Source organism: Tursiops truncatus, chromosome 11, assembly GCF_011762595.2.
Source record: "Tursiops truncatus isolate mTurTru1 chromosome 11, mTurTru1.mat.Y, whole genome shotgun sequence".
Lineage (NCBI taxonomy): Eukaryota > Metazoa > Chordata > Mammalia > Artiodactyla > Delphinidae > Tursiops > Tursiops truncatus.
The window spans coordinates 90,434,102-90,449,499 of record NC_047044.1 but is presented as its reverse complement, the minus strand read 5'-3'; the positions used below and the strand labels follow the sequence as shown (position 1 = coordinate 90,449,499).

General features: G+C 40.7%; 1 protein-coding gene across 3 annotated transcripts in view; it reads left to right on the top strand.

The window, feature by feature from the left end:
- The window catches only part of PTPRO (protein tyrosine phosphatase receptor type O), a 230,812-nt gene that overhangs the window by 197,740 nt on the left and 17,674 nt on the right, over positions 1-15,398 (top strand). For all 3 annotated transcript variants that reach the window (XM_073789003.1, XM_019937134.3, XM_033867016.1), the window contains 3 exons: positions 460-495; positions 3,668-3,749; positions 13,840-13,930. In XM_073789003.1, the coding sequence (XP_073645104.1) occupies positions 460-495; positions 3,668-3,749; positions 13,840-13,930 (209 nt within the window). The remainder of the gene's footprint in view (positions 1-459; positions 496-3,667; positions 3,750-13,839; positions 13,931-15,398) is intronic.

Sequence of the window (15,398 nt, the reverse complement as noted above, 5' to 3'; positions counted from 1 at the left end):
GAAAATGTCCGAAAAGGTTGTTTTATTCCTTAATTTAAAAACCATTATGTCCATCCTCCTTCCACCAGTTCTCACCTTTATTCCCTGATTCTTTCCTTTTGCCTGTAGAATCTGGAGTATTTAGACAGGAAATACTTTATATATTTACAAAGCACTTCAGCAACTTAATCACCAGGAGCAAGAAATTATATTTCTAGAATTCAGCTTTTTGGCAAATCTAGAACATAAAGTGTAGGTATGGCCCAGAAATCTAACAAGAGTTTTAAAACATGACTCTGGAATTTTTATCATTATCTTCTCATTTAAGGGGAAGTAATTAAACAAACATGAGGTATGTTTAATAAAAATTAAATAAAATGGCAGTGCCTGATGTAATTATTTAAAGTTCTTCAAGTTTAATCATTTTGTTAATCAGTTCTTTTGTCCAGATAAATTTGCCTCTCTTTTCTTAATTCACAGGAGTAAAAATGGTTTAAAAAAGAGGAAACTGACTAAGTAAGTTTTTCTTACTATTTCATTTAAAAATATTCTTTATGATGATCTTCACTTTCCAAACTGAAAAGTTTGCTGTCTTTAAATAGAAGGGATGCTTATGAAAGAGGCAAATGCATATTAAAATAGCTAAGCTATTATGCGTAGGTGTGTTTACACATATGGATGGCAGTGACCACCAAGAAAGTGTACCAACAGAAACCATGTCAGGAATAAAGAAAATTCTCACCACGTGAAATCTGAAAAGGAATGGGTTGTTAGGAATTATAAGTCTTACAGAAGGAAGTCTACTATTCTAAATCTATAAGGAATCTAATATTTAGCTACATCAAAGTAGTACAAAAACCTTTGACATTTTGTATCTTCAAATTTCGTGCCTATTGCAGGGAAAGGCTGTTACTCTGTTTGATGTTGTAACAAATACTTGGATAAATGCTGTCTCAGGAAATCTTTATAATAAACAGAAAAGGATAATTACTTTAGCTAACCTGTGGTTTCACTTATCTACTGAACTGTTACGTCATAAGAGTTATAATTCTGATGGGTGAAAATGAACAGTCAGTTGATTTCAAAAGCCTAATTAGAGTATCACCTCCAGGCCTTTAGTTAAAAACTCTTCATATAAAGAGTGGATCATTCCTATAAATAGAGTTCATTCTTGATACTTGCCTGGGATAGAATATTGGTGAGTTCATTAAGGAGGCAGTTAGGGGTCCCAGCCAAATCTATGGTATCTGTGCTAATGGAATACATAACACAAGAGAAAAATTGATGCAAAAGATTTCTCTTCAGCTTTGAGTGACATATAATATTTTGGCACATATAGGTGACAGAATAATTTTTTCCTAAATCTATTTCAAATCAGTACGGATTCTATTGGCATATATCAAGTGATGCAGGAGAGACGAGACCAGCCAAAGCAGAGGAGAGGTGCTGTCAGCCCAAAGGAATGATTGGACAGAAACGGAAAGACTTTCTTGCCCAAAATTATTAGTGGGGTTGTTAAGTGAAGTACAGAGGCATAGACGAGAGCAGTTAGAGGACACGGTCTTGGGACCCAAAGGGAGCCCAAGACCCAAGCAGAGAGAAGAAGCAGGATGTGGACCAAAGTTTGAGTGGAGCGCAGACATGGTGGAACCTGCCCGCAAGCCAAAACCTCGAGTCAAACCAGCTCCCGCCTTCCCTCTTCTCATTTTCCTTCTCATCCTCCCTCCTTCTCTACAAACCTTTTTTTTTTTTTTCCAGTTTCTAACGTATTGTTATTGATAAAAGTAGAGAATGGTAAACTTTGTGAAGTAGACCCATGATGGAGAAATGGCAGTGGATCTGGGTATCAAGCAGTGGATAAGCTTCTACAAGCCATTTTTGAGGGACTCCTCCCATCTTTCCATTTACTTTCTCTTTACCTTTTCTCTTTCACTCCAAATGCCCCCCCACTGCCACCACCGTGCTCCTTGGCTCTCCTTGCCCCTTGCCCCTTACCCTTTACCCTCGCCCCTTACCACAGTAAGCCCTTACCTCGCCCCTCCTTTCCTCACCTTCTCTCCCTCTAAACCTTTGTCCCACTGATAGATCTCTGCTCCTTCCCAGTTTTCTTTCTCTTCTCCTTACCATTCTCTTCCTCTCCCTGATGTTCATTCTTCTACTTCCTGGATCCTTCCTCTGACTCTCTTTCCCCTCTCCATCCTGCTTTTGCTTTTTCTAACCCCATTTTCCTCTTAATGAGATGAGAACCAGCATCATCAAGTCCAACTTTAAGGTCAACGCACTGCAAAGACAGCAGGGAAGGATCACCCCACCCCGCCCCCGTTTAGCTGTTTCTTTTGGAAGGGTGGCAAAGTTGAATGACAAAGCTTTTAACCAGGAGTCCTTCTCCTGCTTCTACCCAGGGTCCTCCAGCTTAGTAGCCCTGAGATCTTGAACTACTCATTTGACTGTCTCAGCCTGGGCTCTCTGTGGAGTTCCATCTGGAGTGTGGGGCTAACGTTGTCCATGTCTACCTTAACCATCAACCCAGCAAGATGACGCATAAGAGTATTTAGGGTGTCTTAAGGGTACAAGGCATTCATGTTATCATTATTAAGTAAAACCATTAAAATTTGAATGTATTATCTGGGAGGTATAATACCCTAAAAAATCAACTAAAATCTTAACATAATCTATCAGGTTAGCTAATCGACAACTTTGAACAAATATCTATCATATACTTTGTATTTGCTAATAGGGCATAAGACCACAGATAGATGATATAAGCGGAGTAATTTGCAGCAAGACGAAGGGAAAGGTCAACTCTGTGGACCCTGTCAAGGTGGAAAGGCTTGGGTTAGGTGACAGTGCAGCATCCTGAAGAAGCTCAGGGAACAGGTTGGCACAGGTAGGCTCTAGAAGAGATAAGCAGCTAGGGAAAACCACAGGAAATAAAACCGAATTCTTATTCAAAAAAAAAACAAAAAACAAGGAGGAAGGTGAGCACTTCTGCTACTGATACAGAAACATAAACTCAGATGTGTTACTTGATTGTCCTGAACCATTTTGCTATGCAAGACTCTGAACACAACTCTGAGAGAGAGAGAGGGAGAGAGAGAGACAGAGAGAGAGCGCTGTGAGAGCTCCCTGGAGAAATGTTTCCTGCCAGGACACTGCCTTTGCTCTGGGAAGACAGTGCAGCACAATTCCTTACACTTGTAAAGCTGTTTAAACTTCCATGTTTCTGTAATCTGTAACATACTGTGTGTCAACCTTGTGATGTAGGTATCACTCTGATTTTTCATAGATGAGCATGTTAAGTCTCAGAAGAGTTAGGTAAATAAAGTAAAACTATAATTCGAACAGGTCTTCAGACTAATCCTTTGTTTTTTTCCATAAACTGGAGTTTTCTAGAAACAACACATATACCTGTGAGTGTATGAGTGTGTGTATATGTAATATTTTACTGCTAAAGTAAAAGCCAATTAAAAATCTAGAGGTTTCTCCTATCCTCATGGAAGTTTAATATATAGGGCTCTCTTTTTAATTATAATATATTAGCGACTGGTAACTTTAACCAAAAAAAAAGAGTGTTAACCTCTGAGGAGTAAGAAGAAAATTGTTCATGTTTGAGAAGTATGGTGTTAAACGCTATATGACACCTATCAACAGGATTTTTAAAACATACCTTTCTTTGTATTTGACAAAGCCCGGTGCAACTGGATGACTTTGACGCTTACATCAAGGATATGGCCAAAGACTCTGACTATAAATTTTCTCTTCAATTTGAGGTGAGTGAGTAAAGTTTTTCCTACCCTCTGTGGGCAGGGGAATTGGGCTTTATACCAGTGTCATTCCCCTGCTCACTAGGCAGTGCTGGTGGTGTGGTTCATAATGGACCGGATGGTAACTGGGCTTGGGGGTACCTAATGTGCTGGTTCAGAGCCAGGATGTCAACCCTTAGTTAGGAGGTCAGGGTTTGGGTGGCACGAATGAAAGAAAGAAGAGAAGAGATGCAGGTACTGGGGGTGCTGGGGTGAACAAACATGGTAACAGGAGAAGTTTTCAATGGTAACATTGAAAACCAGGGGGATGGAAAGTGCAGGGAGAAAGCAAGCTGAGGATTGAGACCTGGAACGATTTCTCTTTCAGGGGATTTTTAGTGTGTTTCTCATGCCACTTAGGACACAGTAAGGGTGGATGTTGGATGAATTGGAACCCTTTGTCTCCTGAGCGTGTAAGAGCCTGGTGTCTCTTTTGCTGTAGGACTCTTGGCATTCTACTGCACATGTCTTTGTGGGGTTTTGTTTTCTTTTCTCGGAGAAATTGGAGAAAGAGAGTTACACATGCTTTGGGTAAAAGAGGAATAAAATTGGCAACATCTTTTTCTGAAGCACACATATTTCTTTGATTCCGAGAACATGTGTCAGAGTAGATGGAAAAGGGTCTAGGATCTCAGTAGTGTGAGGGATCCAACTGGTCCTCAGGTTTTCTTCCCACACATTTCACAGCTCAGAACACAGTCTGGATAGCTTCCCATTCTTCAGGCTTCCAGCAAGGCTCAAGGAGACCAGGGAGAAGGGAAAGATAAAGTGACTTTTCTAAATTATGTCATTTTTTTTTAAAGCCCCTCAGCTGCTTTTCCTGTGAGACACCAGGTGGTAGAATGTAGCTGCTCTCTCCTCATTATCCATATTCATTTCTTTCCTCACATCAGCCAAGGACAGCTTTGTTCTGCAAGAATCAGCAGGAATCCTGGTATGGATATTCATTCTAACAGGGCATTTAAGGATGAGAAGGATGTTATACATTATCAAATACAAAGCCCCCAAACTATCACCTGTGTCACGAGAAATGCCACATAAAGCCTGGCTCAGTCATCCATTGTACGCAGGTACATGAGAAGTTATAAATGCTACACCAAATGCTATAGCTCGAAGAACAGAAACTCAATTTGAAATGGAGATCTATGGTGAGGATGGCATTTCAGAAGAGTATACCAACGAAAGGAGGACACTTTTTATAAGAAAACATAAGCCCAAACTCAGAAGAAAATAAATATCTAGATAATTCTGATAAAAATTATATTGTAGTTACACCTTCTATTTTTTACCTTTTTTTTTTTTTTTTTTTTTTTTTTTTTTTTTGCGGTACGCGGGCCTCTCACTGCTGTGGCCTCTCCCGTTGCGGAGCACAGGCTCCGGACGCGCAGGCTCAGCGGCCATGGCTCACGGGCCCAGCCGCTCCACGACACGTGGGATCTTCCCGGACCGGGGCACGAACCTGTGTCCCCTGCATCGGCAGGCGGACTCTCAACCACTGCGCTACCAGGGAAGCCCAGCCACAGTCTCTTAATTCCTACCAGATGATATGACCTTGGTGGAACAGCCAGGGTCACTGCCTCTCCTGGAAGGATTAGGAGTACCCCCAGTTCATGTCATCAAACCCCAGTGTAACTATTACTGTGCTTCTGAATTGCATCATTATAAAAAGAAATTCAGTGAATCGTTTTCTGGTAAAAAGAAAATATTTTTTTCAGTTGTGAATGACAGAAATACAATTCAAACTAGTTTAGACCAAAGAAGAAGGGAGTTTGTTCAAAGGATAACTAAGGTATCTCATATAATCAAAGGAAAGGTTGAATAGCTAAACCAGGAGGAGAGCAGGGAAGCAGCTCAGTCTCAGGAATGGCTGGAATCAGGGGCCACACACCTGAAGAGACCCCTTCTTTTTATTTCTCATTTCTACTTCTCTCTTTGTCTTGGCCTCACTTTCTTTGGCTGCAAACCAACCTCTTTCTCATAGTGGAAAATGCGACCGCAATCAGCCTCGGAGTATCACACCTATGGTTGCCAAAGGGAGTCATTGACTGTCTTTCTTGTTCGTAGTTTAAAAAATAACAGGGGAGGATTCTGATTGGCTGGCATGGCTCATGATGTCTGCTCACACTGTCTGCAGCCTGGGAGGGCAGAATTATGGAAGAAAAGGACAGTTCTTATTGGTACCATGTGGATAAACCAGAAACCAAGAGCATTATACCCAAAGAGAGGACCACGCAATAAGTGATTAGATCTGAGCTTCAGCTGCTTCAAAAATGTGAAAAGTTGAATGGTCAATTTTATGACTAAATATTCAGTTTACAATATGCTGAGGGCTTCTATATATTCAAGGTATAAATGAACACATGCAAGCTTATTTCATAGGATTTATAACGCAGATAGGAAGGTACCAAACTGAGAGTCCAAAAACCTGGATCCTCACTACTGCTTTGCCACTAATTAATACAGGAAAAAATCAGTTTCTCATCACCTCAGTTTCTTCATCTCTAGAATGGGTAAGTTGAACACAGAGTGGTTCTCAGCTGGACCTGTACCAGGCAGTGCCCTAGGGGGAGTTTGGGGGTGTGTGGTCATCCTAATGGCTTGGGAGTAGTATTTAATGGGGAAAGGGACAGCAATGTTAAGTGTTCTGCAATGAGTGGGACAGTCTCACACAATAAAGTATTGTCCCAAGCCAGTGGTATTCCATGGAGAGACACTGGACTAAATTGGGGACAAGGTTACATCGAAGCTTTATAATTCTTACATATTAGTCAGTGTTCTCTAGAGAAACAGAACCGATAGGAGACATATACATTATGTATATATATATATACACATTTATACATATATATACACATATATAATATATGTTAATTATATTATTATATTATATGATTATTATATAATTATATTTTATAATATGAAGATCCTATATATGATAATACAATAGAAGATAGAAGCTGATAGATAGATAGATAGATAGATAGATAGATAGATAGATAGATAGATGGAGAGATTTATTTGAAGGAATTGGCTCACACAGCTGTGGCAGCTGGCAAGTCTGAAATCTATAGGGTACCCAGGGACGAGCTGATGTTGCCACTCAAGTCCAAAGGCAATCTGGAAATAGACTTCCTTCCTCCTCAGGAGACCTCATCTTTAAGGCCTTCAACTGAGTGATGAGGTCCACTCACATTATGGAAGGTAATCTGCTTTCTCAAGTCTACTGGTTTAAATGTTAATTACAGCTAAAAAAATACCTTCATCCAACATCTAGACAGATGTTTGACCAAGCAACTTGGCGCTATGAGTAGCCAAGCTGACTCATGAAATCAGCCATCACTCCATGACCTGAAGACGTGTTTAGTAATTTTTGTTTATTTTAAGGATATTTTTCCATATCCCTTTGTTCTTAGAACATCATTGGTCAAATATGTAATTTATTTCGTGCCAAGTCCTGATGTTGTATCTCTGCTCTGGTGAGAAAATACAAATTACTCTCCAGAAGTCTGTTTTAAATCACAGGCTCAGACTGTAGGTTTTGGACTAACATTTGCTTAAGCAGTGACCTAGTGGTCTGACTCACTTCCTTTTTCATTTGACAGCCTCCCAGGAATTGCCAACCTCCAACTCCACCCAACCGCACATCTTCAGGTTCAGTGTCAGAGTAACCCCATCTATTTTCAAAGACCCATTGTGCTTTCATACCTGACTTCAGGGTGAACGTCAAACCTTTCACATGGCAGCCCTCAAATTTTCCTGAACTTGATAATTAATGGAGGCTTAAGAAAAAAAAATGTTTCTTGCTCTAATGGGACCCCAAGAGGGTATAGAGATGACTGAATCAATTGGGCTAGCTAAATTCAGTATCGGACAGTTATTTGTTCTGTTTCTATTAATGCTTAATACCTGTATTCATGTTGATACTGACATGGAAAGATCACACTCATATTGAGACATTATGTCATTTATAAACATCATGCAAATTGAAACTGTCTGGATTTACATGTATTACCAGTACCAGGCATACATGAAGCTACACGAGTTGCTAATTTGCATTCACTGAATAAATTCCTTTTTCACTCTGTATCTGATTTCAGATCTGTTGGAAAGATTGATTATCCTTCTGATGAAAATATACATCTTTTCTTAAGGAGGTTTGGGACTCAGGGATTAGATTCAATTTCTCATTTCTATTGTCTCATGTTGAGAACGTTTCAAAAAGCCAGAATTTAGAGCTTGGAATCCCAGATCCCATAAGACATAGCACGTATTGTTAATTTTGCCATTAATTTCTGTACTTTGTGTTTGATCAGGATGCTAGGAAAGCCCTCGCTACCTTTGTTTGGAGATGTGGCTGCAGAGGTTAGAACAAAACTATATCACTCGCCACATAGTTCATAGGAGATGATCTTTGATTTCTGGTAGTAGCTCCCATTTGTAGCTGTTTTTGTTTTTATTTTAAACCTTAACTATTTATTTATTTATTCTTTTCTTGGCTGCGTTAGGTCTTCGTTGCTGTGCATGGGCTTTCCCTAGTTGCGGGGAGTGGGGGTTACTCTTCGCTGCAGTGCGTGGGCTTCTCATTGCAGTGCCTTCTCTTGTTGTGGAACATGGGTTCTAGGCATGAGGGCTTCAGTAGTTGTGGCACGTGGGCTCAGGAGTTGTGGCTCACGGGCTTAGCTGCCCCGCGGCATGCGGGATCTTCCCAGACCAGGGATCGAACCTGTGTCCCCTGCATTGGCAGGCAGATTCTTAACACTGCACCACTAGGGAAGTCACTGTAGCTGTTTTTATTTGCGTTTCAGTCCAGTTCCCTGGAGATCTACCTGCAGCATTGCTGAAATAAGTCAACTCACACGCTCTACAGCAGTTCTTACAGAAGGGGTCTTACTTTTTTCCCAGACCTGAGTTTCCTCTGCTCTCATTCCTCATTGCCTAAGTTTTGGTCTCTGTTTCCAAGTGCCTGTACTAGTAATTTGTCTAGTGATTGGAACGTTACCCATCCTGGAGCCCAGGGCCCTACTAGCTATTGCTAGACTGTCCTGAGGTTGACATCCTTCTTACCCAGTATTACATCAGGTGTCCAAGTTTCCCATTCTTCCTTCAGAGTACCTGTTATAGGTGTCGGAGCCCTAATTGCGTAGTTCTCCAGAATGTGAACTTATTTGGAAATAGAGACATTGCAGATGTAATTAAGATGAGGTCATCCTGGAGTTGGGTGGGCTCTTAATCCAATATGTCTAGGGTCTTATGAAAAGATAGCCATGTGAAGACACAGAGACAAAGAGAGAGAATCCCATGTGATGACAAAGGCAGAGATTGGAGTCATGCACCTGCAAGTGAAGGAAAACCAAGGATTGCCAACAAACCATCAGAAGCTAGGAAGAGGTGAGCCCCTGCAGGTTACAGAGGGCATATGTCCCTGCTGACACCTTGATTTCGGATTTCAAGCCTTCATTATTATAAGATGATAAATTCCTGTTAAGCCAGCAGTCCCCAACCTTTTTGGCACCAGGGACCAGTTTCGTGGAAGACAATTTTTCCATGGCCTGGGGGTGGGAGTGGGGGTGGGGATGGTTCAGGCAGTAATGGGAGCGACGGGGAGCGGCAGATGAAGCTTTGCTCGCTCGCTGGCCCGCCGCTCACTTCCTGCTGTGCGGCCCGGTTCCTAGCAGGCCATGGTCTGGTACCGGTCCGTGGCCCAGGGGTTGGGGACTCCTGTGTTAAGCCACCCAGTTTGTGGCACTTTGTCATGACAGCCCTAGGGAACTAATACAGAACATCACTAAATACCTTGCTCTAAATCCTTTCTTCTCCCTTTGCGTTTACCTGAAAAGTAACCAGCCATTGCCCTATCCCATTGGACCTTTCACTGGCCACAACACAGGTCAGATTGTTTCTCCTGACTTGTCCTGTAGTCTAGTCATCTATCTCATCTGATTCTAATGTCCAACCTCATCCGAAAGTAAACAACAAATGCTTATCACCTGTTGACATTGTTACAGACTCTAAAGCCAGAATACAGCTTGTGCTCTTCCGAGAAGATGTGGTACATGTTACGGAACGAAGGTATACCCCACCTTCCCAAATTCATATGTTGAAGTCCAAGCCCCAGTGTGATGGTATATTTGGAGATGGGCTCTTTGGGAAGTGGTTAGGGTTAGATGAGGTCATGAGGATAGGGCCCTCATGATGAAATTAGTGCCCTCATAAGAAGAGACACTAGAGACCTTGCTTTCTCTTCTCCCCAACCCCACCACATACACACAAAGAAGAGATCATCTGAGCACACAGTAATACGGTGGCCATCTACAAACCAAGAGAAGCCTCATAATGAAACCTACCTTGCCAGTACCTGATTCTTGGATGTCCTAGCTTCCAGAACTATGAGGAATAAATTTCTGTTTCATCCACCCAGCCTAAGGTATTTCGTTATGGCAACCCAGGCATACAGTGCGTGCGTTTGTGCCCCACTTTTCAAGACCGTATGCTTCAAACACAGCCAACACAACACATACTGTCATTGGCTTCAGTGACTGTATTGGTTTCCTAGGGGACTGCCACAACAAATTACCATAATCTTGGTGACTTAAAACAACAGAATTGTACTCTCTCACAATTCTAGAGGCCAGATGTCCAAAATTAAAGCGTTCGCAAGGCCATGGTCCCCCTTTGAAGGCTCTAGGGGAGAATCCTTCTTTGCCTCTCTGGTGGCCCTGGGCGTCTTTGGCTTATAGCTGTGTAGCTCTAATCAATGCCTCATCCTCATATGGCTTCTCCTCTTCTCTCGTTTATAAGGACACTTGTCATTAGACTTAGAGGCACCCAGATAATACAGGATGATCTTATGATTCTTAATTACACCTGCAAAGACTCTTTTTTCCTAATAAGATCACATTCACAGGTTCTGGGGGTTCCGACATGGACATATCTTTGGAGGGATCATCATTCAACACTATGGATGACTATGTAACCTAGAAAAAACCCCACAATGATAAATTATATTAGAAACAAAACTGGCAAAACAAAATTCAAAAATGACTTATGTTGGTTTCAGGCCATCACCTCATACTTCGCCTTCATGAAGACTGAAGTCTCTGGAGTTTCCATGTGGTTGGAAAAAAAATAACTGCAAAGCTACTGGGCTGGAAACTTAGTATTTGATTTTCCACTTAGTGACAGGCTGAATTACAAAAGATTGCAAGGCATTTTGTGTATACGTGCCATTCCTGCTTTGCTACAATTTAACTTTGGCAATTTACATTTACAGTATTCAGCCAATTAAGTCACTCTTAGCAACTTAGGGCATTTACAGCAGGGAGGCAACACACAATTAAAGTCCTATCAGTTAGTCAGCTTCCGTATGTGCTCCAGCTCTCAGCCTCAATCTGTTTCCACAGTTTCTTTTGGTACCGGAGGGCTTTTCCTGTGGCTTATCCGTCTGTCCTCAAAGTGGGGCTTTACTGGGGGAGAGTTGTTCAGTTAGCACAAATGGCAAAGGAGGGAGAAACTATGGAGTCAGGCAAAGCTAAACAAACAAAGAATCATAATGGAAGCATTTCACAATCACGATCAATAGTGCTGCATTAATATTTATTGAGTTTAATCATTCCATTTGATAGTCACTATATACCAGTGAGGTATGGAAAAATTATTAGCCTTATCTTACAGATAATTAAACTGATGTTAACGAGAGTTGAGATACTTTTTCAAGACCCTGCAGTTTATAAGCGGTCCACCAAAATAAGCCAGATGTTTTGACAAACTATCTATAAAGACACTCCCCGAAGGAGGTAGATTTCCAAAATATTTTAAGCAATGGAAGCATCATTTAAGTACACTTATAGCTGCCAAGAGGAGCTAACCTAAAAATAACACTGATTTGGTTGAAGTTTGCTAAAAATAAATTTTGTTTCTTATAAGAATAATATAATCAGTCTTTGACAACCCTTTAAAATGGAAAAAACAGTTATAAAGGAAAAATGACAAGCTTCTGTTTAAGGGCATTTGGCAAGCAAGGGTTTTGCCCGAGATGAAAAAAAACTTCTAAATTTGTAAACTGAAGATCAAAGTCAGCATAGTTGGTCTTTTTTTTTTTTAACATCTTTATTGGGGTATAATTGCTTTACAGTGGTGTGTTAGTTTCTGTTTATAACAAAGTGACTCAGTTATACATATACATATGTTCCCATATCTCTTCCCTCTTGCATCTCCCTCCCTCCCACCCTCCTTATCCCACCCCTCTAGGTGGTCACAAAGCACCGAGCTGATATCCCTGTGCTATGCGGCTGCTTCCCACTACTACCTTACGTTTGGTAGTGTATATATGTCCATGCCTCTCTTAAGATTGACTTCGACTTGGGCCAAGAGCTCGCAATTTTGTGAGCTTGGATAGCCAACAGTGATGAGAAATCAAAGGAAGAGAGAAATCTGGACAATTAGATCAGTTCATCCATGTTGACTGCAGCTTGCATTCCAATGCCATTAAACACACACACGCTAAACTACCAAAGAACTTCTATGTGGACGTAGCAGACATCCCAAGAACTGGGTGTCTACAACATTTGCTTTGCACGGGCACTTGAATCAAGACACTGAACGCACACACACCAAAAAAATTCCCTGCTCAATCTCTCAAAACATCATCAAATGTTTCCAACTCCCTTCAAAACTCTTTCAAAGACTTTCCAAAATTCTTCCCCCAGAGAAGTATTCCTCCAGCTTATGATTCTTTAAGGTAATAATTGGGAGGAATCATGAAGAATAGCATCCCATACACGTAAATTAAATTTCCAGCAAGTGGTATCTCTACTTGTTCACTTAATAGTCTTACAGAAAAATGCATACTATATATGTAACCCCATTCCTAGATGGTTAGACAGACCGTTTACTAATATTGCCCTCGGATTTGTATGGGATTTGCTGCATTGGTCATGCGCTGCACAATTCCAGGGAGCACCATTTACGTAGACCACAGAATAATTGATGCCCCCGGAGAAATCCAGGTGGCTTGACTCCAACCCCTATTTCCTATCAGACACATGTCATAGAAGCTTAGAAACCCCCTTTTCCAGTAACATAGATTTTCTGAAGTATCTTTGTTGTCTGTTTATATAAAAATTGCTTTATCGGTGCACCTTCTGATAATAGAATTTATGAGTAATGATACACACAAACAGATACTTGGATGTTCCTATTTTCATGGAAGGGTTTGCCTACCCACTACTGCGTCATCCTTATTTTGGGGGTTTATTACCAGATTTTAGTGACTGTCAATCCTATATCTTGTAACGTGGAGAATGTGCCCTACTTCTTGTTCCTCACTCTCTCCTTTTCTACCTTCTCAAAAGCTCATCACCTTCAGGAGAAATACCTACAATTCCTCATAGAATAGGAAATATTTATGCAAACTGCATACATTTCAGTTACCTTGTACCTCCAAAAATCTGAAACCTACTTCTGTTTTCAAATTCTCCATACTCCTGAGTGTACTGCACATAATTCTTACCTTCTCCAAGTGATCACTTAGCTATCCAAGGTCTTCATGTATTACATCAGTCAGCTATTACTGCAATAATGCTATATAGGAAACGACCTCAAAACCTCAGTGACCTACAACACTTATTTTTCTCACTTGTGGCTTGTGGGACAGAGGAGATCATTCTACTTCAGGCTGTGGGTCAGAGTCAGGTCTGTTCCATGTGTCTTCTCATCCTGGGACCAGTAGCTTTCCTGGGCATGTTCTTTGCAAGCAGACGGCAGAAGCACAAGAGAACAAACCAAGCTGAGTGAGCACATTTAAAGCTTCTGATTGGACGTGAGTTCTACCCAACATCACTGGCCAAAAGCAAGGTGGCCACAGTAGGATGGAGAAGTACACTCTGCCCCAAAAGGGAGCCACTGTGACAGCGTAAAGCAAAGGGGGTGTGATAATTGTGATCATTCTATTGGAGGCAGGAAGTGAAGAATAATCCAGTATGAGCAATAAACCGATGTGAACAAGAATGCAATCCATACCATGTATGGGAACCTCAAATCTATTCTCTGTCCTTTACAGGAGTTGAAGTTGATTGGACTGGATATTCCACACTTCGCTGCAGACCTTCCACTGAACCGATGTAAAAATCGCTACACAAACATCCTACCATGTAAGATTGTCAATAATGCCGATCCTACTCATGTCTTCCAAAGGCTGAAGGGCTGTTACTGAAGAGTAATCAGTTTCAGGGACCTCTGGCCAGACCCAGTAACGGTCTGTTATCTTCAAAGCCATCTCTGTGATTGCATTGATCACATTGGTGTTTGATGTCATTAGATCCTGTCATATGGAGGAAAATTTATTAATTATGCTTTTAAATAAATCGTATCTGAACAGAAAAGACCGACCATTTGGCTTTTTGGAGATCAAGAAGTATTCGCCAAATTAGGGACAAGATAATCTGTGCTCATAATCTATTTTCAGTCAATTCATTGACAATGGAAGGAAGCAAATGGAAAGGGAGGCAAGGTATGAAAAAACCTCTCTTCTTACTTCTGGCAAGTTCTGCCATTCCTTAGCATTTTGTAATAAAAGCAACATTCAAAGAACAAAATAATGCCATTTGCAGCGACATGAATGGACCTAGAACTTGTCATACTGAGTGAAGTAAGTCAGACACAGAAAGACAAGTATCATATGATATCGCTTACATGTGGAATCTAAAAAATAGGGTACAAATGAACTTAGTTACAAAACAGAAATAGAGTCACAGATGTAGAAAACAAACTTGTGGTTACCAAGGGATAAGAGGGGGAGGGATAAATTGGGAGATTGAGACTGGCATATACACGCTACTATATATAAAATAGATAACTAATAGGGACCTATGGTATAGCACAGGGAACTCTACTCAGTACTCTGTAATGGCCTATATGGGAAAAGAATCTAAAAAAAAAGAGTGAATATATGTATATGTATAACTGGTTCACTTTGCTGTACAGCAGAAACTAACACAACACTGTAAATCAACTATACTCCAATACATTTTTTTTAAAAAAAGCAACAAAAAAAAGTAATATAAAGTACTTACAGGACAATTAAAATACCTTCCAATATAGATTTAACTTTCCTCTCTGCTACACTCTAGGGGGAGCTGGGAAAGAAGGGAAAAGTGCAAAGCTCTAGAAAAAGAACTCCCTCCTTTAAAAAGGTTCTTGACAAAATTAAGTAGTATTATCATTACAACACCTTACTTCTGTACACATTTCAGGATTTACTTTTTTCATGTGAAGTCCGTTTACATAAAGACCATCAACTCCATCTTCTCTTCTCAAGGCTTCCCAAAAGTAGTGAATTCTCTGGATGTCCCTGAGTGAAATGGAAATCCTGTGTTTAGGATACATTCTATGGCCTTCCACGTAACCTACCAAATATTTTAGTTCCTGTACATATTCTCCACAATCCCCAAAAAACCTGGAGACCACTCTTTCAAGGAAAGGAGGGCTGAGGGGAGGAGATATTGGTGGGGAGATATTTATATATTTATTTAAACCAGAAGCTAAGATTGAGATAGGCTAAAATATTGAGCTAAAATAAATTTTATCTACCTAGCATATCACTGACCAATTTGACTTGGC